Source organism: Acomys russatus, chromosome 26 (assembly GCF_903995435.1).
Source record: "Acomys russatus chromosome 26, mAcoRus1.1, whole genome shotgun sequence".
NCBI lineage: Eukaryota > Metazoa > Chordata > Mammalia > Rodentia > Muridae > Acomys > Acomys russatus.
The window spans coordinates 49,660,418-49,685,573 of NC_067162.1; the positions used below are offsets into that span (position 1 = coordinate 49,660,418).

General features: G+C 52.8%; 1 protein-coding gene across 1 annotated transcript in view; it reads left to right on the top strand.

Annotated features, from left to right (window-relative positions):
- The window catches only part of Disc1 (DISC1 scaffold protein), a 189,741-nt gene that overhangs the window by 128,301 nt on the left and 36,284 nt on the right, over positions 1-25,156 (top strand). Inside the window, exon 9 of the mRNA XM_051168873.1 lies at positions 20,461-20,521. Coding sequence (XP_051024830.1) covers positions 20,461-20,521 — 61 coding nt within the window. The remainder of the gene's footprint in view (positions 1-20,460; positions 20,522-25,156) is intronic.

Sequence of the window (25,156 nt, forward strand, 5' to 3'; positions counted from 1 at the left end):
CATGTGTGTATGTACACATAGAGGCCAGAGGGCAACTTTGTGTGTCATTCCTCAGGATGCTCTCTACCTTGCTTACTAAACAGGCCATTCACTGACCTGGAACTCACCGACTACACAAGGCCAGCTATGCGCCCCAGAAAACCACCTGTCTGTGTTTTCCCAATCCCGGGATTGCAAGCATATGCTGTCATGCCTGGCTTGCTTTTTTTTTTTTTTTTTTTTAATTTGAGTTCTCAGGGCAGAACTCGTGCAAGTGCTTTGTCCACTGAGCTGTCTGTCCACCCAGCTAAGCCATCTCCCAGCCGCCCCCACCCCCCACCCCGTGGCACTTCGCTGCAGCAGCCTTAAACAACTGACCCTCAGTGAACACGCCATTACAGCTGTCACACATCGACCATCAGTGTGGGACTGGATGGTCGCATGGAGATCTGCCTGCTGCAGGCTCAGAAATATTCTTAGCCCAAGGTCCCCACTGTCAGCTACTTTCTGAGACGGTGGAAACTCCTCCTCCTCCTCCACGCCTTCCTTGGGATAAACATAAGGGAAGCACATTTAGCAATGAACAAACGAGCACCTTAGACACTGACAGGCTGTCTGCAGGGCAACCCATGTGGAAGGCAGGCTTGCTCAGGGGCACTGCCATGTTACCCCCGGGAAATGCTGAATGGAAACTTTAGGGTGAGGAATGCCAGTTCACATCCAAGAGAAACAGCTTGGCTGGGGGGTGGGGAGGGGGCTGGGGGGAAGGGGGCTAGGGGGGCAGGGCAGGCTGCTCTCCAAGACTCACCCTCACTTTGCGTCCCTTCTCCACAGTGACTCGCTGACCAACCATAAGGTATGAGGAGGTGACCTTACAGTGGCTTGGGTCAGACAGCCTCTTGACAGTTGGTCCCAGTCTGTTCTGTCTGTACCTAGGCTTTCAATCTTAAACATTAGGGGACTGGGCTGAAGGAAGGTCTAGGCTGGAAGGGCTCTCTAACAGGGCTGAGAAGAAAGCCCGGGAACAGGAAGAGAGGTAGCCCTTGGGGCTTGAGTGCAAGCCAGAGATGTGTTCACACGCTGAACTTCCTAAGGGTTTTGAATGTGGAGGAGGTGGTGGGCGTCAAGAGCCAGCTCAGCTCCCATACTCTGGCCATGACCTCTTTCAGCAAGGCTGCACCAGAGGGCTGAGACTCTCCCGAGGGGACGTGGCATTGTCTTCATGGCTTCATGAATTTTTCTCCGGAGTCAGTCTGCTTCCTGGAATTCTTACTCTTGGGATCCTGGAGAGCCATGGTGCTTTTAGGTCTGGCGCTTGCACACGAGTGGGCGTCTGGCCTGAAGTATGTCGTCAGCCAAACCGAGGCTGAGGAGGCGGATGGTGTGCGCGTGCTCCTTCCGACTTTGTTTCTCTCCACCTACAAAGGAACCTTCTTTTCTTGTCCAAAAAAATGCCAAGGTTTGGCATTTCTTTTCCATGTCTGGATTTCCAGCCATACTATAGTGGGGTCCACATGGTTGCTATTTTTAGCCATTTTTATTATTAATAAAGCTGACCCGGTCCTAAAGAGGATGCATCTCTGCACAGATCTAGGTTAGGAGCACTCGAGGGCAGTTGTTGTATAACATGCCGCTTCCTTGTCCTCGAGCACAGTGGTTGAGGTGACTGGAACTGTATCCGATCCTGAGTGTAGGTTCGGCCATTGGATAAGGGGACCCATGCGGCTCTTCTGTGGTATAGACTATTTCTTTGTGAAGCTGACCTCCTCACACACCCATCTGCCCATGTCACCAATATTCCCTGATTTGGAGGAGCCTTTCACTGTCCCCAGACACAGGGCAAAGGTACCAAAAACTGTTAGGTGTTTTCTCACAGCAGACAGAAAAGTACAACACAGATGTTTAACAAATGTTCAATACCAAGCTCCTAAGATGCGGATCACATCTTCTTAGAGCTTTGCTTTGTCTAGAGGTACTTTTTTTTTTTTTAAAGACAGGGTTTCTCTGTGTAGCCTTGGCTGTCCTGGACTCGCTTTGTAGACCAGGCTGGCCTCGAACTCACAGCGATCCGCCTGCCTCTGCCTCCCGAGTGCTGGGTTTAAAGGCATGCGCCACCACGCCCGGCTCTAGTGTTGCTCTTTTGTGAGGCAGCATCTGATTCTGTACCTCAGAATGTCCTGGATCTCTCTGTGTGGCCTAAGCTGACCTTGAACTCTTTGCTGTTCTCATGCCTCAACTTTCTTGGTGCAGGGGTGACAGGTGTGGTTCCCCCACTGTGGCTCTAGAGGCTTCTGGGTTCAGTGAATCCCGTGTGAAGGACAGTGACATCGGTTGTGACTGGCTGCTCTCTGTCAGGTGTCCTCCACACAGAGGCTATGCCCTCGTGTTTAAAATGCCCTGTTTCCCTGGGGCCTGGCCCACAGGAGTGCCACCCTTGTCACCCTTCCTATGCCCCCACCCCCACCCCTGCTCCAGACAAACTAAGGAAACTCTCTTTCCAAGCAATCTCTGTCCCGATACAGCCTCGCAGCCCAAGGAATGCATGTTGAGCCCCAGATTGTGAGGGTGGCTGAGCCACTGGCGTTGCGGTCTCTGCTTGCTGCAGGAACGCTCTATCTAGGCTCCGTGGGCACCTGGTGGCACTGACTACTCTGAAAATGTGCAAGTCATGAGCTTGCCTGAGGCTCCATGGGAAAGCTCTCGGAGCAAGCCGGCAGATGGGTCTGGAGTCTGTTCTGTAGCTGATTTGGTCCAGGAAACCCAGGGAGGCTCGAGGAAGCCAAGCCGAGGAGGTGTAAACGCCAAGGGGAAGGAGGAAGTGACTGGAGGGTGATCCTGGCTTTTCTCTTGAGTCCAGGAATGTTGTTTTGGAAGCAGACACACCACATGTCTTTTCTATTCCCTTTGATAGCGGGCTTTCACCGGTTCCTGGGTCTCATTGCTGCTGGGCCTTTCGGCTAATGTTATTTTGTTCTAGTGTTAGTTTGTTCTAGTTTGTTATCCGTCTCCTCAGGTTTTGTTCTATGTAAGCGGCACTTGGCGGGGGGAGGACAGGGCTGCTGGGGTGGTTGCTGGCTTGGTTGGGTACCTGAATGAGACACAGGAGGCTGCCAGCATGGAGGATGGGTAGCTATGGGGGCCCAGCTGCGTGTCCAAAGTCATTGGGAACCCCTGAGTTCCAGGACAAGCTGGGAATCTGAGGTCAACTTGCCTGTCGCTATCCGTGTCAGTGGAGAAGAACCAAAAGGGGCAAGGGAGCAGACTTCTGGTGAATAAGCTGGCAGAATGCTCCCATCATGCCCTGCTGCGCCCTCTCCCCCTTCCTCACCCCTTCCCCCCCCATCCCCACCCTCACTCTACATGCACCTCTGACCTGCTGGCATCTCTGATTGCATGATTTAATTCTTCCAGGCGAGAGGCCAGTGGCTAGGAAAGCTCGGTGTCATATTGGGGTCACACAGGTAGCTCACAGGGAGCCTGTGGCAGCAGGTGGGTTGCCTAGGTCTGCTATAAGACTCTCTCTGCTCCAACCTGGTCTGTGTGCTCGCATACGTGCATGTGAGCTGGGCGGTTGTCCTGGCGCGGCTCGCCTTTGGGCATATTTAACTCCCCTGCGCAGGCAAGAAGTGGGTCTGAAGCTGGGCGACAGGCCTGCCCAACGGGGATGTATGTGTTTGGCTCTCTGCTTGCCTCACTTCAAAGACTGCCCTTCCTCTGTCACTCAGTCGTACCATCTGCCTTGTAGCCGGGACGTGCGCGGCGCTGCCAGGACCGTGTGCCCAGCAGCCACCCCCGCCTCTTGCTGCCGCTGTGAGGACTGAGGCTCTAGCAGACAATCGTCTGTTTGCTGGGCCTTCTAAGCCAGAGGAGTGACTTTGAACAGCCACACCCACCGGCTGGGACCAGCACGATCTGTTAGTGACCCACAGTTAGAGCTCACTCCCCTTCCAGCCTGTGAGAAGTCACACCACGCTTCCGGGCCTCCACCCTGGCGAGCCCCTATTAAGTTGCTTCAGAAACTAAGCTCAGTCTGTTCTCCCGTTAGAAGACTTCCCCACGTCAACAGCGTGTGAAATGAAGGTTGGTGTCCCTCAGCCATCATCTCCATTCTAATGTTGATGACATAATGAGCAGTCAGTGTAGCATCAGTGGCTACTGTCAACTGAGGAACATGGAACTCCCAGCCCCCGTGTGGGAGTGGGAGGGCATTGCCCTGGTTTTCCGATAAGCAAGCGAGGTGTGGAGGTGCTAACTCATGGGTTCAAACTCCCTCCTGGATTTCAGTGCTCTTTTGTAGCCAGGGCTTACTGGCTACAGTGAACGGACTGTCTGTGGCGTTGTTGCCCACGCGGAGAAGAGTGGGTCTTCCTTGGGATCAGATGGGAAACTGTTCAGGTTTGTAACTGAAACTTGACCCTCATTTCCAAACAGATGGCAAGGATGCTGGGAAGCATCCAGCTCCCTACCCACCCCACCCCCAAAAGGGACCAGCACATTCTAGAATTTGTCTTTCATGCAGTTGACTTACAGAGTGTCTGATGACCTCTGAGGGAAAGGACAGACAGCAGAGCCCCTGGGAGCAGCCTGCAGACTGGCTCCCAGCAGGCCTGAACTAGGATGGACCACTCAGGCCTGAGTGTCTGACGTCATAGGGGACTCCTTCTAAGTCAGACAAAGACAGATGTGCTGAGGAGATTCCAGGACAGTGCCTGTATCAGCTAACCAAGTCAATCCCTCACAGAATGGCCACAGGCCAGACTCTTTGGGCAGTTCCTAAGAGAGTCTCCTGTCAAGTGAACAAAGCTATGCAGGGCAGTGGCTGAGGTCACTGCCCCGTGTGTTCCGAATCTCAGCATCTGCAGCTAAGATCACGCCCAGAGGAATTTCAATGTTCATGTCTCATCTTTAAATAAAATGCACCGGACATGTGACTCAGCTGGTAGAGTGCTTGCCAGGCATGCATAAAGCCCTAGGGTCAATCCCCAGCACTGCATAAACCAAGGGTGTACATGCATGTAATCCTAGCACTTGGGAGGTAGAGGCAGGAGGATCAGGAGTTCAAGGTCATCCTTAGCTACAAAGCAGATTCAAGGCCAGCTTGGGCTATGTAAGATGTGTTTGAAAAACCAAAGTATAAAACAGAAGGCAAAGTAATATATTTTCACAGCCATGAGCGCGCCCTTTAAACCACAGGACTCTGAAGTAGTCACAGAGCGTTTTCAACCCTATCTGTGGAATCAAAACTCCCTGTACCTCTCCCTCTGGGTCAAAGGCATTACCGGTTAGCCCTGTATTTATCTCCTGTCCCTGTGATAAGCAGAAATGGCGCACTTATCTCTGAGCTCTTCGTTGGAAAGGGTATCAGCCAACAGAGTGCCCAGAAGTGGCACTGTCGAGCCGGAATGGCACCTTAATCTACAATCTAACAGGCTCTATCTTCCATTAGGCTTGCACCGCCATTTTATTACATAGTCAAGCTGCTTATATATGGCTCACTGAGAAAATGCATTTTATGATCTTGTTAGAAGAAATGGTTTCACTGGGATCATTTTAAGCCAATAATTTCATACTTACCTCCTCTTCAATACCTGGGACATTAACTTATTTGGCACTCTGGTGTCAAGCCTAATGTGTTTTAAATACCTAAAACAAATACCAGGCACCGTGGGGCTGGAGTCTGGATTTCCTGTTGGCATCGAGTGCTTTGGGTTACAAGGGGGAAGCAGTCTCTGCAGACTGCGAGGAGAGGCTTGGCTGGCTGCTGCCACCGCACAGGGAGCTTTTCCTCGCCCTGACACTGCTGGGGCAACAGTGTTGCAATGTCCGCTTGGCTCAGCCTGCAGCTGGCTCTTTGAGAGGCGAGGGGTCTGTGTTGCTGTGGGCTCTGCTAGGGCCTCCTTGGAGGCAGGAAAGGCTTTGTGAGAGGAGAGCCCAGGTCGCATAGGGTAAGGGAGTCGCCCGGGAAAGAAGCGCAGCAGCCTACTGGGAGTTCCTGAATATGTGTGCATGTGTGTATGCGTGTGGGAGTGCCTTGTCAATAATCTTGTGTGTGTTGCCTGCATGTGCTTACGTGTGTGCCTATGCATGTGTGTATGTGGACATGCAGTGATCCCTGTCACCTGCCTGCTTACCTTATTTTTGTTTTGTTTTGGGTTTTGGGTTTTGGGTTTTGGTTTTTCGAGATAGGGTTTCTCGATGTAGCCTTGGCTGTCCTGGACTCACTTTGTAAACCAGGCTGGCCTTGAACTCACAGTGATCCACCTGCCTCTGGCTCCCCGAGTTCTGGGATTAAAGGCATGTGTCACCATGCCTGGCACTATCTTATTTTTTTGAGATAAGATTGTAACAAATTGGGCAATTGGCTGGCCAGGGGGCCCCCAAGGATCCACCTGTGTCAGCCATGAGCTCTACCTGGCACAGACGTGTGCTCTGCACCTGGCTTTTCTGTGAGCGCTGAGGGTCCAAACCCAGGTTTTTACTCTATGTACTGAGCTAAGGGTGGCCCTCAAATTGTGTGTGTGCGCACGTGCACGCATGTGTGTCTGTGTGTGCGTGTATGCTTATGCTAGTGTGTACATATGCAGTGTCTTCTTCTAACATCCTTTATCTGGGGGGGTGTGCTCACTCTAACCCCCAGCACTGGGGGTGTATGCTCACTCTAACCCCCAGCACTGGGGGGGTGTGTGCTCACTCTAACCCCCAGCACTGGGGGTGTGTGCTTACTCTAACCCCCAGCACTGGGGGGGTGTATGCTCACTCTAACCCCCAGCAGTGGGGGTGTATGCTCACTCTAACCCCCAGCACTGGGGGGGTGTATGCTCACTCTAACCCCCAGCACTGGGGGTGTGTGCTCACTCTAACCCCCAGCACTGGGGGTGTGTGCTCACTCTAACCCCCAGCACTGGGGGTGTATGCTCACTCTAACCCCCAGCACTGGGGGTGTATGCTCACTCTAACCCCCAGCACTGGGGGGGTGTATGCTCACTCTAACCCCCAGCAGTGGGGGTGTGTGCTCACTCTAACCCCCAGCACTGGGGGTGTGTGCTCACTCTAACCCCCAGCACTGGGGGGGTGTGTGCTCACTCTAACCCCCAGCACTGGGGGGGGGTGTGTGCTCACTCTAACCCCCAGCACTGGGGGTGTGTGCTCACTCTAACCCCCAGCACTGGGGGGGGGGTGTATGCTCACTCTAACCCCCAGCACTGGGGGGGGTGTATGCTCACTCTAACCCCCAGCACTGGGGGTGTGTGCTCACTCTAACCCCCAGCACTGGGGGGGGAGTGTGTGCTCACTCTAACCCCCAGCACTGGGGGGGTGTGCTCACTCTAACCCCCAGCACTGGGGGTGTGTGCTCACTCTAACCCCCAGCACTGGGGGGGGTGTATGCTCACTCTAACCCCCAGCACTGGGGGTGTGTGCTCACTCTAACCCCCAGCACTGGGGGGGTGTATGCTCACTCTAACCCCCAGCACTGGGGGTGTGTGCTCACTCTAACCCCCAGCACTGGGGGGGTGTATGCTCACTCTAACCCCCAGCACTGGGGGTGTGTGCTCACTCTAACCCCCAGCTCTGGGGGTGTATGCTCACTCTAACCCCCAGCTCTGGAGGTGTGTGCTTACTCTAACCCCTAGCACTGGGGGGCGGGGTGTGCTCACTGTAACCCCCAGCACTGAGGGTGTATGCTCACACAGCTTGACCTTAATGTATGCTGAGGATGTGAACTCAGAACCTTCTGCTTTTACAGTGAGCAAACTTACCTACTGAGCCACCTCTCTAGGTCCCCTGTTTATTGCAAAACCAAGAACCCTCTTGGCAGTCCCCGAGTCCGTTGCTGGCTTTTGGATACTGTATTCTCCACTGGCCGGAGAGATGCCCTTTCGGCTTGCCCACTTCTCATCACTATGCTATCTGTACCATCTCCTCCGTCTTCACTGCGATGGTTATTATTGGTTGCCAGCGTGACACAATCTAGAACAGTGGTCCTCAGCCTTCCCAACACTGCGACCCTTTAATACAGACTTCACATGGTGGTGACCCCCCTTAACCATAAAATTATTTTCATTGCTACTTCCTAACTGCAATTTTGCTACTGTTATGAATAATAATGTAAATATGTTTTCTGATGGCCTTAGGTGACCCCTGTGAAAGGGTCATTTCACACCCAAAGGGGTCACTCGGGTGGAGGTTGCCACCCAAGATGGCTGCATTCACATCACTGAACAGGACCTTCCATACACTGTCAAATCTGAGACTCGCGCAGCCAGTGTAGCCTGCAGTGCTCAGCAGATTGGACCCTGTCCAGCCACAGCTCACTGTGCACTTCTCTGGACCAGGAGCCCCTGGGCCATCCTCCTGCGGAGAAGCCTTGAATGACTTCGCTGTTTATTGAACAGACTCACATTCCTACAGGGGACATAACACGGATGTGCCCTCAGCCTGCCTCACCCTCATTTCTTGCTGTGTCCCTCCTCCTCCACGTTCCTACATTAGCCTGGATGCTCTCGTCCCCACATCTACCCTCAGCATCTTTATGTAGGGAAGTTCAGCCTGTCCCTTCACCTGTCCTCAACCTCCATAGAAACTGTTTTTCTAAGTGCTTACTGGCTTTTCCACCCCAGCCTCTCTCCCTCTCCTTCTCCCCTATGTGGTAAAGACCCTTTAACCGTGCAATTCCCTCATCCGTTCACAAGGTCCCCGGGGCCACGGACTTACAGTCCGTGAACAATGGGTAGCACACCAGGCAAGCCACCTGGCACCTAGCAGGGGCTCTGCAGACACCTGCCGAGTGAGCGAATTGGTTTCTGTGCCTTGGTGAGTTCAGGCCGGGCTGTCAGACTAGTGGGCACTCGTTCTGCCAGCATCGATTTGCAGGCATGAGTCTGTGTGTAAATGCATTTCGCTGTTCTGCCTTAGGACCCAATTTTTGAAAATTAGATTTTAAATGTCGTATCCTCCTCGCTCACGCCATGATGCTTCCAGACAACCAGCACATAATGTAAAATGAAAGGCGTGGAAAATGGACCCATTTAGTGTGCTCTGTTTGAGATCTGTAAGGCTATTTTTAAATTCTCATGGACCCTTGTAATCCTGAGGGTGGGCAGGAGACGGAATAGGTGGATGGATGGAGGGAGGGAAGGAGGGAGGGAGGGAAGGATGGAGGGAGGGAAGGAGGGAGCCTTGTGGTATGCTAGTGGGATACTACAGATTGTGGTGTTTTGTTCAGTCTCCACTTCAGTAGAATCCCAAATGTGATTTCTGGATTAAGAGACTGAATAAATGAGATTGTGCCTGTTGCTGCTCCTTCTGCTCCTGTATTGGAGACCGTGGGCTGCTTGTGTGCAGTGCGTTGGCGTGCTAGGATGCCCCTCGTGCTGGGCGTGCTAGGATGCCCCTCGTGCTGGGCGTGCTAGGATGCCCCTCGTGCTGGGCGTGCTAGGATGCCCCCTCGTGCTGGGCGTGCTAGGATGCCCCCTCGTGCTGGGCGTGCTAGGATGCCCCCTCGTGCTGGGCGTGCTAGGATGCCCCCTCGTGCTGGGCGTGCTAGGATGCCCCCTCGTGCTGGGCGTGCTAGGATGCCCCTCGTGCTGGGCGTGCTAGGATGCCCCTTGTGCTGGGCGTGCTAGGATGCCCCTTGTGCTGGGGCTAGGATGCCCCTTGTGCTGGGCGTGCTAGGATGCCCCCTCGTGCTGGGCGTGCTAGGATGCCCCCTCGTGCTGGGCGTGCTAGGATGCCCCTCGTGCTGGGCGTGCTAGGATGCCCCCTCGTGCTGGGCGTGCTAGGATGCCCCCTCGTGCTGGGCGTGCTGCCATGCTTCCTCGTGTTGCGCATGCTAGCATCTCCCTCCATCCTCTATCCTGCTGCCTAGCTGATCAGCTTTTCCGGGTCTGCCACAGGCAGGAAGTGGATTCAGACAGTATGACCTTTTTAAAGTGCACGTGGAATATTTTATCCGCTTAGTCTTTGCTTGTGTGTGTGTGTGTGTGTGTGTGTGTGTGTGTGTGTGTGTGTGTGTATTTGTGTGTATACATGTGCATTGACATCAGATACCTTCCTTGATCATTTTTCACCATTTCTGTTTGTTTTTGAGACAGAGTCACTCATTGAACCTGGTGCTCACCAAGGCTAGGCTATACGGCCAGTGAGCCCCAGGAATCTGCTGCCTCTGCCTCCCCGGTGGTGGGATTGCACCTGCTGTTGCTCAGCCTGGCGAGATCTGATCTCAGGTTCTCACAGTTGCACAGTAGGCGCTTTACTCATTGTTGGTATCCCTGCCCTGGCCTCTGCCTTTCACTGTACTGTGTATGTTAAATCCATAAGTGTTTTAACTGTCATTTGCGGGGGAAGGGGGAGGGGGGCGAGCTGGGCTTCTTTTCTTTTTTTAATTAATTAATTAAGTTTTAATCACTTTACAGTCCCATCATCACACCTCCTCCCCAGCCCCCCACTTCCCTTATTCTCAGAGAAGGGGAAGTCCCCTATAGGTACCCACCTATAGGTATCCCCTATAGGTACCCACCCACCCTGGCACATCATGTCACAGTAGGACTAAGTGCATCCTCCCCCACTGAAGCCAGACAAGGCAGCCCAGCTATGGGAAAGGTCTCCAAAGGCAGGAAACAAAGTCAGAGATAGGCCCCGCTCCAATTGTTAGGGGACCCACATGAAGACCAAGCTGCACATCTGCAACATATTTGTGGGGTCTAGGTTCAAACCATGCATGCTCTTGGTTGGTGGTCCAGTCTCTGTGAGCCTCCATGGGCCCAGGTTAGTTGACTCTGTAGGTCTTCTTGTGATGACCTTGACCCCTCCAGCTCCCTCTATTCTTCCTCCCACTCTTCCACAAGACTTTCCAAGCTCTGCCTCGTGTTTGGCTGTCGGTCTCTGCATCTGTTTCCATCAGCTGCCTCATGAAGCCTCTCAGAAGACTGTTATGCTAGGGTCCTATCTGTGAGCATAGCAGAGTATTATTAGTGGTGTCGGGGGTTGGCTCTGTCCCATGGGGTGGGTCTCAGGTTGGGCCAGTCATCAGTTGGCCATTCCCTCAATCTCTGCTCCATCTTTATCCCTACACTTCTTGTAGCAGGGTAAATTTTAGGTCAAAGGTTTCGTGGGTGGATTGGTGTCCCCCCTCCCTCTACTGGAAGTCTTGCCTGGCTACAGGAGGCGGAGACTTCAGGCTCCATATCTTGGGGGTTTTCTTGGTGAGATGCTGTCCGTGTGACTCGAAACAGGTTACATCCGGTGGCTGGGAAGGGCATAGTTATTTCTCAGAGTCCAGCTGCTGGTCACTCTGACCTCCCCTTCCCCTTACCTGGAGGAATCACCTGGCTGATTCCTTTGGTCTTTGTCACAGCCTAGGGGAGGGGGCTTTGTCTCTTACACATAAGGCAGGTTTATTCTGATTTCTGACAGTCTGCAAACCAACAACATGACAGCCACTTTCTGTCGCTGTGATGCCTGCCTGTGTGTGGACGAAGAAAAGTGGTCTACTTGGTTCACGGCTTTGGAGGCTGTAAGTCCAAGACTGAGCAGCCCACGGGGTCAGCCACTGGTGGGAACTTTGTGGCCCATGGCTTCTGAAGGGGAAGAGACTGAATTTGGGGACCAGAGGATTCCAGAGAGGGACTGAGAGCCCAGGGTGCTTTCTATAGCACACCTTTCTTGGAAGAACAGGCTCTGGGAAGACTTGCTCACTCTCAGAGACCAGCAGCCCTCCCGTCCAAGAGCAGCACTGTCACACCTGAGACTGTGGCCCCCGTTTCTGGTACACCTGCTCCAGGCAGGAGGACAACGGCTGGCGGCCTGCTGGACACTGAGCTCCTTCTGATTGCTGCCGTACCTCGTCCCGTGCTCCCCGTCCAGCCGTGTTTCGTGTGCACAGTTGACTGTCCACGGCCATGGATTCTGCCTTCCTGCATTCAAACAACATTTATGTGAATGGACATTTTGTAAAAATCATGTTTATGCTGAGCAGACTCGGGCCTGTCCCAAGGACAGTAAAACAGCAGTTCCCATGGCCAGAACACTGTGCTGGGAGCGAAGCAATGCAGAGGCAGTTTAAAGTGGAGAGAGTGTGTGTGTGTGTGTGTGTGTGTGTGTGTGTGTGTGTGTGTGCTGTGTGCAGATACGTCAGCATTTCATTTGAGTCTATAGCAGGAGTCATGGAGGTGTTGTGGGGGCAGCAGACACCAGGGCACAGCTGCAGCCCAAGCTGAGGTACCTCCGGGCTCTCCCCTCGTCGGCTTGGGCGCTGTCCTCTGAGAACCCTCTGTAGTCCCACTGTCAATCTCAGTCTGTCTGTCCATCACTCCTTCATGACTGATGGCTTCATAGCCCAGAGTCTGCGTCCTTGGCCGACTCAGTTCTCTTCAAACTATATCCTCTTTCTTACGATTGCCCTATGGGAACATAATGCCTGGTTTGTGTGCAGCCCCAGTGGGGCCACGGTGCCCAGCTATGGGGCCACGGTGCCCAGCTGAGGGGCCACGGTGCCCAGCTATGGGGCCACGGTGCCCAGCTATGGGGCCACGGTGCCCAGCTATGGGCCCACGATGCCCAGCTGAGGGGCCACGGTGCCCAGCTGAGGGGCCATGGTGCCCAGCTATGGGGCCACGGTGCCCAGCTGAGGGGCCACGGTGCCCAGCTGAGGGGCCACGGTGCCCAGCCTTGGCTGTTGCTCAGTCCCAGTGGGGCCACGGTGCCCAGCTATGGGGCCACGATGCCCAGCTGAGGGGCCACGGTGCCCAGCTATGGGGCCACGGTGCCCAGCTGAGGGGCCACGGTGCCCAGCCTTGGCTGTTGCTCAGTCCCAGTGGGGCCATGGTGCCCAGCTATGGGGCCACGATGCCCAGCTGAGGAGCCACGGTGCCCAGCTGAGGGGCCACGATGCCCAGCTGAGGGGCCACGGTGCCCAGCCTTGGCTGTTGCTCAGTCCCAGTGGGGCCACGGTGCCCAGCTATGGGGCCACGGTGCCCAGCTGAGGGGCCACGGTGCCCAGCTGAGGGGCCACGGTGCCCAGCTGAGGGGCCACGGTGCCCAGCCTTGGCTGTTGCTCAGTCCCAGTGGGGCCACGGTGCTTAGTACCAAAATTTACACAGTGCTGGGCTGTATTTTGATATCAGTGGGGATGGTGTGGTGGCGTGGGTGGCACCTAGCACACACAGCGCTGGATGCCTGTACTCCTGTTGGTCCCAGGACTATGCTGAAGGCTGGGGCTCTGTTAGAGAGAGCTCATGTCCCTGTTCAGAAGTCAGAGGATGGATCCTCTGAGTGACTGTCTTAGTGAGGGGTCCTGTTGCTGTGAAGAGACACCGTGACCATGGCAACTGTTATAAAGGAAAACATCTAATCGGGGCTGGCTTAGAGTTTCAAGGGTCAAGTCCAGTATTGTCACTGCAGGAAGCATGGCGGGGTGCAGGCAGACATGGGGAAGTGAGAGTTCCACATCGTGATTCCCAGGGCAGCAGCAGGAAACTGTGTGCTACACTAAGTGTGGCTCGAGCATTGAAGACCTCAGAACCTGCTCACATAATGACACACCCACTCCAAGAAGGCCACACCCACTCCAACAGGCCACACCCACTCCAACAAGGCCACACCCACTCCAACAAGGCCACGCCCACTTCAACAAGGCCACACCTCCTAATAGTGCCACGCCCTATGGGCCAAGCACTCAAACACATGAGTCTATGGGGACCAAACCTACTCAAACCACCATAGTAACCTTGATGGTTTGGAGTTTTTGAAAGCTCTGTAGGAGCCACAAGGCCAGAAGGTAAGGCCTGGAGGACCAGAGAGGACATGGGTAGATAGAGTCAGGAGGTATTTGAGGAGGATGCCTGGGTAGTAGGGATGTGGGAGCCAGGTCATGGGTCTTAGAGCAAATGGCCCTGTGTTGACTCCAGGTGTGCCGTGGAGACACGGTGGGGTCAATAGAACATGATGGCTCAGCCCAGTGAGCTATCCGTCCCCTTCCTTCTCTGCTCACCGCTGAGAGTCAGCTATGTGCTCACGCTGTCTTTGAGCAGACTGTGCCTGCTGGTGGTCCCTACCCAAGTCTTTACTGCTGGCCTTGGGGACTGACGTTCTCCAGAGTTGGTTCTACCATGCTGGAATACTCCAGAAGCATACTTGATGGGCTCCGGCCCAGGGCAGTGTGGTAAGAAGCCATCTGTGTCTGGTGTGCTGGTGCATTGCTGGCTGGGTGCGGTGAGGTAGATCAGGAGCCCCATAGGGAAGAGGTCTGTGTCCCAGGGAAAGGGGTGGCTGGTATGTGGAGATTGTAGGGTGCGTAGTAACTGCGGCTGGGATAGGCTGTTGACAGTAGAACAGCTGACAGTGTTTGGAAGCGACATTTTGCTAAGGCCTGCTGGGGTAAGAAGCCTTGGAGGCGGGAGCCGCTCATCTGCAGAGACTGTTGGGAGGAGCTGATGTGGGGCTATGTGGGGCCTGAATCCTTGTGTTGCTGTGCTTTGTCCACGTGTGTGTGTGTGTGTGTGTGCGTGTGTGTACACATGTAGAGGCCAGACAATAGCTTCAGGTGTCCTTCCTCAGGAGCAGGCCGCCTCTTGCTTTGAGACGAGGTGGATCAAGCCAGGCTGGCTGAGCAGCGAGCCCCAGGATTCACCTGTCTTTGTGCCACTGGTGCTGAGGTTACAAGTGTGTGTCACCATTCATAGCATTCTAATGCAGACACTGGGGATGAAACTCAGGCCTCGTTGTGTGCAGTCAGAACATTGCTAATGGAGCCGTCCCCCAGCCCAGCCCTCCTGTGTTCTTACGAGCATTGCAAGACATGGACACACACACACACACACACACACACACACACACACACAGGCCTGGGGTCGGAGGATGGGCAGAGGACAGAGCCCGTGTGACTGTGTGGCAGGCCTGCTAGGAGGGCAGCAGGATTTCCCTCGGTGAATTAGAATTCTTTAGGTGAACCTGACTGCTGTGCTTCTTGGCAGCCGGCCAGGGACGCCCATGCACATAGCGAAGCCTGGGCTTTGGTATATCACTGAACTGGGCGGAAAAAAATTTTTTTCATTTCCTTCTCAAAACACCTCCCGTGGGCCTCAAATCCCCTATCCTCAAAGGGATTTAGAGTGGTGCTGTGAGCATCCAGCACAGTGATGATGCACAGGAAGCCTCCTGCCAGCGCCCGGGGTGGGCTTGCGCTCCTCGGCCTAAGAGGATCACACACGGATCTGGTTTTCCACAGCAAATATTTTAAGATAGTTTTCCATTTCAAAAGAAAAGGCGCAGGTTGCATTCCTTGATCTGTCAAAAGAGAGTGAAGAGAACTGTGTCTGTGTGTGCACACGCCTGCACACTCACATGGTGCACGAGCGTCCGTGCACACATGCCAGCCTATGGGTGCACGTGTGAATATGGACATGTTTGCAATCTTACAAGTGCACAAGCACCCACATGTGCATGAAGCATGCACTTCCATGTGTAAGCACACGAGAGTGCACGCATCTGTGGTTGACGGAAGTAAGGGAGTGAAAGGGTGAATATTCCCGGACATGCGCTGCTGGGCAAGGTAAATAGATCAACATTGTAAGCAACTCTTGAAATACTGTAAATTAATCTCCAGGTCACAACTTATGTCCATTTAAGTGTACGGGGAAGCAGAAAAGCAGGACCCAGGAACCTGCTGCTGTCAGCAGGGATGGGGGATCCATGCAGAGAGCACTTGGTGAGTGGGTGTGTGGTATTGCTGGGAGTGTTAGCATTTTCCGACCTGCTCTGCATTCTGCGAGCATTTGGCTGGTTTTGCCATTGACTCCTGCTGACTTAGGGCTGCGTGCTCGAAGGGCGTCAGGAGATGGCATGTAGGAACCTGGGTGGATCTGGGAAAGTGGGAATCACCATGTCATGTGACACCCAGTTAGCAGGTGGAGTTCAGCTTTATCCCCTGTGTGGCCAAGGCTCACCCCCACAGCTCCCCGACCTCTGCTCTGGCACTTTCCTTTCGTCCTTTCCACCTAAGCCATGTCTCAGCTGAGTATCAGCAGGCCAGTACTGTCTCGAGGTGCACACTGGGCTCGGGAACCATCTGGCACATCGGAGCTCAGCCTCCAGCCATCCCACAGAGTGGAGTGGGAGCTGGGTGTGAGTGTTGCTTGTTCTTTCTTCCTGGATAGGGAGGTGCCAGAGTAACATGGCCCCACTCTACTCCAAGGATGCTTTTATACAGTTGGTCTTTGGCGCTGCTTATGGCGTGAGGTCATGCACGGCGTCTCTCTCACCATCATCCTTGTATGTGGGACCATGTGCTCCACCAAATGATCACAGTGCAGGCTCATGGGAAATGACTTGGAGAGTACCAAGAAGGTAACGGGAGCTGACAATGCCCATTATTCAAGGATGCAAATCTTACGGTGTGTGCAGCGGCTGTTCTAAATTACCCACGCCTACTCATGCACCAGGGAAATCCCCTGAGACCTCTCGCTCAGCTCAGTCCCTTCTTCTGACCCTCTTATCCCACTCTGAGGTAGACCACAGGCCTCACCTCCCTCCCTGAGGAACCCAGAAGGACTGCCTCCTGCAGTGGCGCTCTCTGATGCTCACTCTTGACTTCGCAGTCACAGTGTGCCGGCACCTATCACCACTTGCTTTGCTTTCCTTTCTTTTGTAACAATACTTTTTATTCTGTGAACATTCCATACAGTTAAACAATATATATGGACCAGTGCCATCCCCCCCACCTCCTCTTCAGATCCCTTTGGTGCCTCTTTCTTTCTTTCACCCAGCTTCACGCCCTCTTTCTATTTTATTAATAACTCCCTGAGTCCAGTTGGCACCACCCGTGTGTAGATGAATATGTGGCCATCCTCAGGAGTGTAAGCGGCCTACCAATGGCCACGTCCCCAAAGGGTAGTGACTCTCCTTTCCCTCCTACCTCAACAGCCCATAGCTCTTCCAACATGAGTGGGGTCTCCAAGGCGTCCCCTTTCATACTGGAATTTCGTCTGGCTTGATCTTGTGGGTGTCTTGGGCAGGTAAAAAGAGTTACTACGCGTTGCTGTGTGCAGCAGCCATGCCATGTGTGGAAGTCAGTTCCTCACACAGATCTCCTCCCCATCTGACATCCCATGCACCCTCTCTCCTCTGTGGAATGGGTGGATGTGACGTCGACGGTCCATCCACAGCCGATCACGCAGTCATCTAGACTCAGCACTTTGGCCTGACTTTGTTGAGCCCAGGGTGATGCGGTGTCCATGGTACCAACACGGGATCTGGGGTGGCAGCTGTGTTAACTGGAACCCCAGAGAGAACAATTGTTTTCCTCTCTGTCCACAAATCCCTGCACTAGAGGAGAAGTGGGTAGTTAGGAGCCCACAGCTGAACGACGCCTTGCAGTGTCAATGACTCGGGCGATGTTGCTTTCCTTCGCTTCTGGCTCTGGAGACTCTGTAAGGAGCCTCTCGCACCCTGGGAGGGTGATTGGCTTCTTCTTACTTCAGGGTTCTCTCTCAAGAGCCCTGTCCAGCCAGAACCACTGTGCGCACCATGGCAGCACTCAGTCTGCGGCTGATCAGGCATGACACTGGAACACCGGTGAAACCACAGGCACGATGCTCTTAGCCTGGAAGACAGAACCGAAATGCATACGGACAAGTAAAAACCTGAGGCTGGGGGATGGCTCTTGATGGTGCTGACTTCCTGCCTTTGGGTATAAATTTAGATGCCCATAGAGCAGCTTTGTAGGAAGGGATTCTCCCATATTTCGAGGCCCTGCACGGTTGTGTGTTCCATTTCACAAGACAGAGTAGCTGCAAGATCTACACCCTCAACTTCTGCCATCCCCAGGGCCTGTGAGTCGCTGGGTTCTCACTGCGTTTTTGTGCATGCTTTAATTTCCCAAACAGACATGGAAGGTAGCTAGTGCCTTGGATACTTGAAATTTGTCAGGATTCCAGTTTTTCCTTGTTTTTTTTTTTGTTTTGTTTTGTTTTGTTTTGTTTTTTTCTATCTCCCTTCTGATATTTTTCACTAAATGGAAGTTAATTTTGGCTAAATTGGTGTTTAGGTGTTAGTCTTTGAAATCTGATAACTTGCTTTTATAAAAATAGGCCAAGCATCACTTCTGTTACTCTGTGTGTGTGTGTGTGTGTGTCTGCATCCAAATAAAGGGTTTTTCAGCTTTTAAAAATGTACTAGCACACACATGGTACACATATGTATAACACAGGCAAACATACACATAAATCAAAACAAATACATTTTTAGAAAATGTAATAACAGCTGGGTTTAGTGGCACATGTCTTTAATCCTAGCACTAAGGAGGCAGAGGCCGGCAGATCTCTGTGAGTTTGAAGCCAGCCAGGCTTCTACATAGTGAGACCTGTATGGTGGGGGGCGGGAGGGGAGTGCAGGGAGGGGAAGTAAACAATTCTTAGCTTGCTGGCTACACAAAAGTCACTGTTGGCATTGGGTCCCTTAATGCTAGATCCTTTTTATACTTAAATAGCACCAAGTATAGGGAGCTGGAGAGATGGCACAGTAGGTAAAGTGCCTGCTAAGAAAACACGAAAGGCCTGAGTTCAACTCCCAGCACCCATTTAAAAGCTTAGTGTGGTGGAACATGTGTGTGATCCCAGCACCACAAAGGTATCTCCCTGGGCTTGCTGGAGACCAAGCCAGGCGAATCAGAGAGCTCTAGGCTCAGTCTCAAAAAACAAGATGGAGGGTGACTGAGGAAGACTCTTGATGTGCACACGCATGCGCACGCGCGCACACACACACACACACACACACACACACACACTACTAAATACAGTGCTTTGCATGAAATGGGACTGGTGTTAAACACCTGTACCGCTGTCCTATGCTTATGGCATATGTGCTGCTAAATATTTTCGTAAACTCAGCATATTCAATTATCAATTAGTTTCTACCTAATTTGGGTTCATTAGCCTAATTACTTGAATTTCATTCTAATAGTAGCATAATCTGAATGTTGGATTCAGATGGCAAGCAGGGAAGTGCCTTTCCATCCCCCACCCCACCCCAGGAGGTCCCATCCTTGCTTCCTTTGGTGTCTCCTGAGCACCCCCTTTCCTGTTCCCGGGATTACCAGCTCCTCTGAGGTTCCTCTTTAGTAGACTCCGGATGGAGGATGGAGAAGTGGGCAGAGAAGATGGGCCCTGTTCTCAGTGTGTTCGTGGCTGTGTTATTCTGGAAGTTGAGAGTCTAAACTCCATGCCACTTCCTGGCCTGTCTTAAGGGTTGTGAACTGACTGGGTGCACAAGCTGCTGCAAGGTGCTGCTCCTAGACTGCTCGGTGCTCCCTTCTCCCACCAGTGTTCTGCCCTGACGTCAGCCTCCAGGAAGCCGGAAGGCATGGGAAGCTGTTCGGACATTGTCAGGGAAAGCTGTCAGGTTACCCGCTACAGAAGCCTGGGAGGCACGTTAGGTACTTTCCTGCCTGCTGAAGCAACTTCAGGGAGAAGAGGGTTTTTTCAGTGTCTTTATGTAATAGTTTTATTCATCCTTTTGAGAACATCTCACGGTGTATTTTGTTCATACTCATCCTCGCCTTTGGATTAAAATAGATGAGACAATTTTATTTTGACTCACTGTTTCAGAGAGAAAATTCTGTCATGGTGGGCCAGGCATGGTAAATGGGATGGCTGTGTTCACAGTGAGGGGGCAGGCATGCAGGGATGGTGGTTCTGTCTGCAGTCATCCTGGTGGGGCAGGCATGCAGGGATGGTGGCTCTGTCTGCAGTCATCCTGGTGGGGCAGGCATGCAGGGATGGTGGCTCTGTCTGCAGTCATCCTGGTGGGGCAGGCATGCACGGATGGTGGCTCTGTCTGCAGTCATCCTGGTGGGGCAGGCATGCAGGGATGGTGGCTGTCTGCAGTCATCCTGGTGGGGCAGGCATGCAGGGATGGTGGCTCTGTCTGCAGTCATCCTGGTGGGGCAGGCATGCAGGGATGGTGGCTCTGTCTGCAGTCATCCTGGTGGGGCAGGCATGCAGGGATGGTGGCTCTGTCTGCAGTCATCCTGGTGGGGCAGGCATGGAAGCGATGGTGACTCTGTCTGCAGTCATCCTGGTGGGGCAGGCATGCAGGGATGGTGGCTCTGTCTGCAGTCATCCTGGTGGGGCAGGCATGCAGGGATGGTGGCTCTGTCTGCAGTTATTCATTGAGTGAGTTTTGGAAGGCGGGTGTTGTCCCACACAGTGATCGGCTGACATTGTGCTACCTGTGAAAGTCTCGAGTCAGGGTGGCCCAGTGCCTGTGCCTGTGTCCGATTCCCGCTGCAGAGACCGTTGGAGCCTCTGCATACTTGCAGCATGGCTCTAGGCAGCCGCTTGGATGGTCTTGAGGGCTTTCCAGACACAGCATGTTGTTGTTATTAGAGCCGTGACCACAGTCCTTTGTTTTCGGCGTTTAAATGAGCAGTTATGGTTTTTCTCTTAGTTCGGGGCTGTGCTGGCACTGATGTTGGATTTTGTCTTGCAGAAGCAAGCGTGAAGGCAGATGCTGCGAAGTGCATGGAAGCACTGGAGGGTCAGCTGAGCAGGTAAGGGGTGTTCTGCCCTGTAGACTGGGGCGCATCTGCTTGCTCACTTCATTACAATTCAGTGAAGGCGAGGGAAGGGGCCCACCGATCTTTACACTATGTTAACAAAGAAAAGCTGGAAAACACTGTCTGCATCCCCGGGGGAGCAGCAGGTGCTGTTCCAGCATCTTTTGGCCCTGGCTCCCCCCTCCCCTGACAAAGCAAACAGATTAGAATGTTTAAAAGCGTCTTGGTGAGAACACGGGCAGTTTTCACATCTCAGAATAAGAAAAGCCTCTTTGGGATAAGAGTTGAGAATTCATGCTGAGGTCTGCCTCTCCTCCTCGCTGCGTAGCCTCTGAAGGGTCTTAGGACAGTGAACCGGTTTATGTACAGAACAGTGTGGGGACGTACATTGTAGGTTCTGTTTTGAATCCTGAATCAAGACCAGCGTGAACATTCCTGGTCGATTTTTTTTTTTTTTAAACCCAATTAGGAATTCAGATCGGAGGAGCATTAGCGACAGTACAGCACGTCAAGCTGTTTCTGGTTTTCTGGGATGTCTACTTCTGGAAACAAACCCCAGCCAGCGGGATCTGGTCCTAATTAAGGGAACAAGTTCGACAATGTAGTCTGTGCTTTTCCCCCCTGGCAGCCAGTTTGGTTTTATGGAAACATCTTGCTACTATTTTGGAAATTGTTAAGTGGCTCTGCAATAGATTTGCCTTAAACCTTTGTCTGCCGGGACAGTGCCAAGGCTTCTCCCTTCAGGATGTGCAGCCAGGCACTCATCCTGAGGGTGTGGGATTAGCCTCAGTTTGCAAGCCAAGTTCCTCCACCCACCAACTGACCTCGCGGGTCAGCAGAGAGTGGGTGTCACCACGAAGGCAAGTAGCTCAGGGCTTGCGTCTGAGGCTGGCTTTCCTGCCCTGCCATGTGCTGGGAGGGGCGTTCTGACACACACCTCTCCATCTTAGTCCTGCTACCCTCTTTTCAGGCATGCAGACCACCTGAGTGTGTGACGTTCAGACATATTAGCTGTTGGACAGCACTCTGTCGCCCTAGTGTGTAAGCGCTGGCAGACAGGACCCCTCCCCAAGGACAGCTCTGTTCCTATGACCTACCCACTTATCCTCAGGAAGAGTCGGCCATCTTATCCCCATTTATTTATTTATTCATCTATTTATTTACAATGCTGTATATGGGTCAGCATGCGTGTGCTGTGGTACACATGGGAAGGCCTCAGGATAACTTGCGGAAGTCAATTCCCCCCTTTCACTATGTGGGTTTTAGGGTAACAGACGAACTCAGGTTCCTGGGCTTGTTGCCAAGTACCTTCACCTGCTGAGCCACCTCACCAGCCCATTTTGTCACGGATGGGTGCAAGGTCTCCCTCCCTGTCTTTGGGGATAGCAGGTGGATGTGATTCAGTGGAAGGCATCATGTTGGCTCCTTGCTCTGCGCTGACGTGTGTACTATCAGGACTAAGTGGACAGTCGCGCCCAGGGCGTGTTGTGCTGTGTGTGGCCAGCAGCCCACTTCCGAGAGGAGATTCAGGCTTCAGACTGGTTCCCTCTCCTTCGCATGCTCGGCGTTGAGTTCCATCAGGTTGCCTCCCTTGGTTCCCCACATATCTACTTCTGCCTTGCCAGGGGAACTGTTCTTCTTTCTGAATGGCATGTGACCACCTCTGCTGTGGCAGCTGCTTTCTGCCTGGGGGAGGGGAGGCGCGTGGTAGGTGACAATGGCCCATTCCTGACCTTGAGGCACCATGATCTATCTAGGACTCAGCACCGCCTGCTGCCTCCTGCGCCTTCCTGATACCCAACCACAGTCTGCTCTGGGAACTGTGTCCAAGTTTGTCAGATGAAGCTCCTGAGGAGGATCCTGCATCTCATTAGCCTTGTGTTCCAGAAGGCTAGCGCGCCGTTTGCTGTGTGGTAGACCTACAATTAGGTTTAGTTTAAGACTCAATGAGGCAGTAGCTTCTTGAAAGTATTTTTATTTTATGTGTATAAGTGTTTTGCCTGCTTGCACCTCTGTGCACCACATGCGTACCAGGCCCACAGAGGCCAGAAGAGGGCATCGAACTCCAGAGGGACTGGAGTTACAGATGTTTGTGAGCTGCCATGTCGGTGCTGGGAATCGAACCAGGGTCCTCTGGAAAAACACCCAGTGCTCTTAACCATTGATCCATCTCTCCAGCCCCTGAAAATTTACTCCTTAATTCTTAAGATTAAAGTTCAAAGTAACCCATTTGCCTTGGCATCCTGTCTTTGTGACTCCCAGTAGAATATTAAAAAACAAAATAAAGCCCCTCCGAGGAGCCTTACCCACTCACTGCTCCCCTCAGGCTGTTTCAGAGGTGACAGTAGAGTGGGATGTGTTGGTTTAGCTCTTTCCCCTCAGGGCTGTATTCTGCTTTAATTTCTGTCTTCTCAATCATCACATATTCTCTGTTAGCTTTCTGAGCGAGTCAAAAGAAATATTAAAGAATCCTTAGTTTTTGCCTGCAGTTTTTTGAGAGTCTCTTTCTGTAGGCGAGGTTTGCTGGAAGTCAGGGCCCTCTCGCTGGAGGCCCCAAGGCTGGGATTACATGTGTTCAGCACAGCTTCTTCTGGCTCAGAGGTTTTCACTATGGGGCAAGAAAGACAGCTCCATGGTTAAAGTGTGTGCTTCCAACCCCGCCCCCTCCTCACAGGGGACCTGGGTTTGATCCCTAGGCTACAGGTTGAGTAAATGAGCTGCCTGTGGTAATGCACCCTTGTGCAGGTAGACAGCTGAGTTCCAGGAGGTCACTGGCCGGCCAGCTTAGGCTAACTGGTGAGTTCCAGGCCAGTGAGAAACACATTTCAAACTCAAAAGAAAAAAAGATGAATGGTACCCAAGGATTGACACAGAAGTCTCAGTCTCTCCCTGTCCCTGTCCCTGTCCCTGTCCCTGTCCCTCCTTCCCTCCCTCCCTCCCTCTCTCTGTCTCTCTCCTCTCTCTGTCTCTCTCTGCCTGTCTGTCTGTCTCTCCCCTCCCTTGTTCTTCCTCTTCCTTTTTCCATCCCTCCTTCCCTTCCCCTCCCTCTCCCTTGCTCTTTCTCCTAGATGAAGTATATTTATCACAACAATCTCGTATCTTATGCCTGTAGCCTCTGTGGAGGAGAAATCTGCCGTTTTGCATCTTGCAGGAGCCTGGGTTGTCCTTGGATCCGGACAGGAACACAGGAACCTGGAAATCAAAGGTTCCGCTTTTCCCGGGAAGGATCAGAGCTCTGTGATAGACAGCAGTGGAAACTCGGGGGTTCCAAAAGCCGTGATGGTATCACAGGGTTACGGCCCTCTGGTTAAAGCCACTGTATTAACAGCAGGAGTTTGGGTGAAAACCAGTGCCTGGTTGGCTGGCAGCTGAAACACAGGCCTAGTGAGATGCAGGCCCACGGGGTGCGTCACCACGGTGGTCAGGCAGACTCCAGCAGTAAGTGAGGCAGCTATGGCGGCGTAGCCAGCAGCCAAGCCCTGGGAGTTCAATGGTGAATTTTCAGGGAGGAAGGGAGCTGCCCTTCCCCAGAATAAATGACAAGTCTCATCCAGTTGTGGTGAAATAGATGGTGCTGGCTGCTTTATTTCGTGTGAAGCAGGGACTTACAAACCTTGGGCGGTGCGAGGGGATTTGAGGATGCATGTGTTTGTTTCACTGGGGCTAGGGGTACCAGAGATACTTCAGTCATATCGCAAGAAGGGGAACCCAGTACGTAATTATCCTATGGGTGGGGGAAGAACTCTGGGTACGGTTAAAGGTCAGTGGTTGAAAGCCAAGACACCAAGACATCTTATCAGCATACGGTGGGTGACTCCAGGAATCCCCAGGTACTTGCTGGAAAAGGTTGGGTTTGTAATCTCCCTGAGGGCTATGTGATGCTCCTTACAGGATCTGGGGTTCCCCAGATCAGGCAGAGACAGAGCCCAGGTGAAAAATGGAGTCCAGCATCTTATACTGAGCTCAGAGACGATCCAGAAATGCCAAACTTGGACCTTAATAGCAGAGTCCCACAGAAATCCTATTGTCCAGGAGGAAAAAAAAACCTGGTACCTCTGGTTGACAGGGGCCGATTCTCACCTGCCTCCTCCCTCAGGATGTGTACACTGGCTTTGTATACACCCACGGAGTCTGTTGTAGTTGTGGTTGGGGTGGGGGGTAGGGGGGGGCTGGAGGGAGGTGGACATTCTTTGCCTTCCCAGACTCTCTCAGCCGCCTCTCTGCTTTGTTTTCTGAAGCCTTTGCTGCACACCATCATGCAGTTTAGTGGCTGCTGGTTTATTTGTGTGTCCTTGTGCTCTACGTCACTTCTCAAGTGTTTACTTGAGGGTGAGTCACACGCTTTCAGAATCAGAGCAGAGGAGGCACAGCTTCTTCTCTGGTGTGAGTGAGCTCAGAGCTCATGTGCACGCCTCTGGCCCGTGGTGGGAACACACACTCAGGAACTCGGTGTCTTATCTGAAATTTTTTTATTTTTAATTTTTTTTTTTAGAAAGCTACTGTTTACCTACTAGTTATCTGGCAGTTTCTATATGAACATCCTCACAGGCGATGGTAACCAGGTAGTTTGCTCAGCTAACAAATTCCAGTGGGCTTCAGTAGAGGCGAGCAAGGCCAGAGAAAGCCATG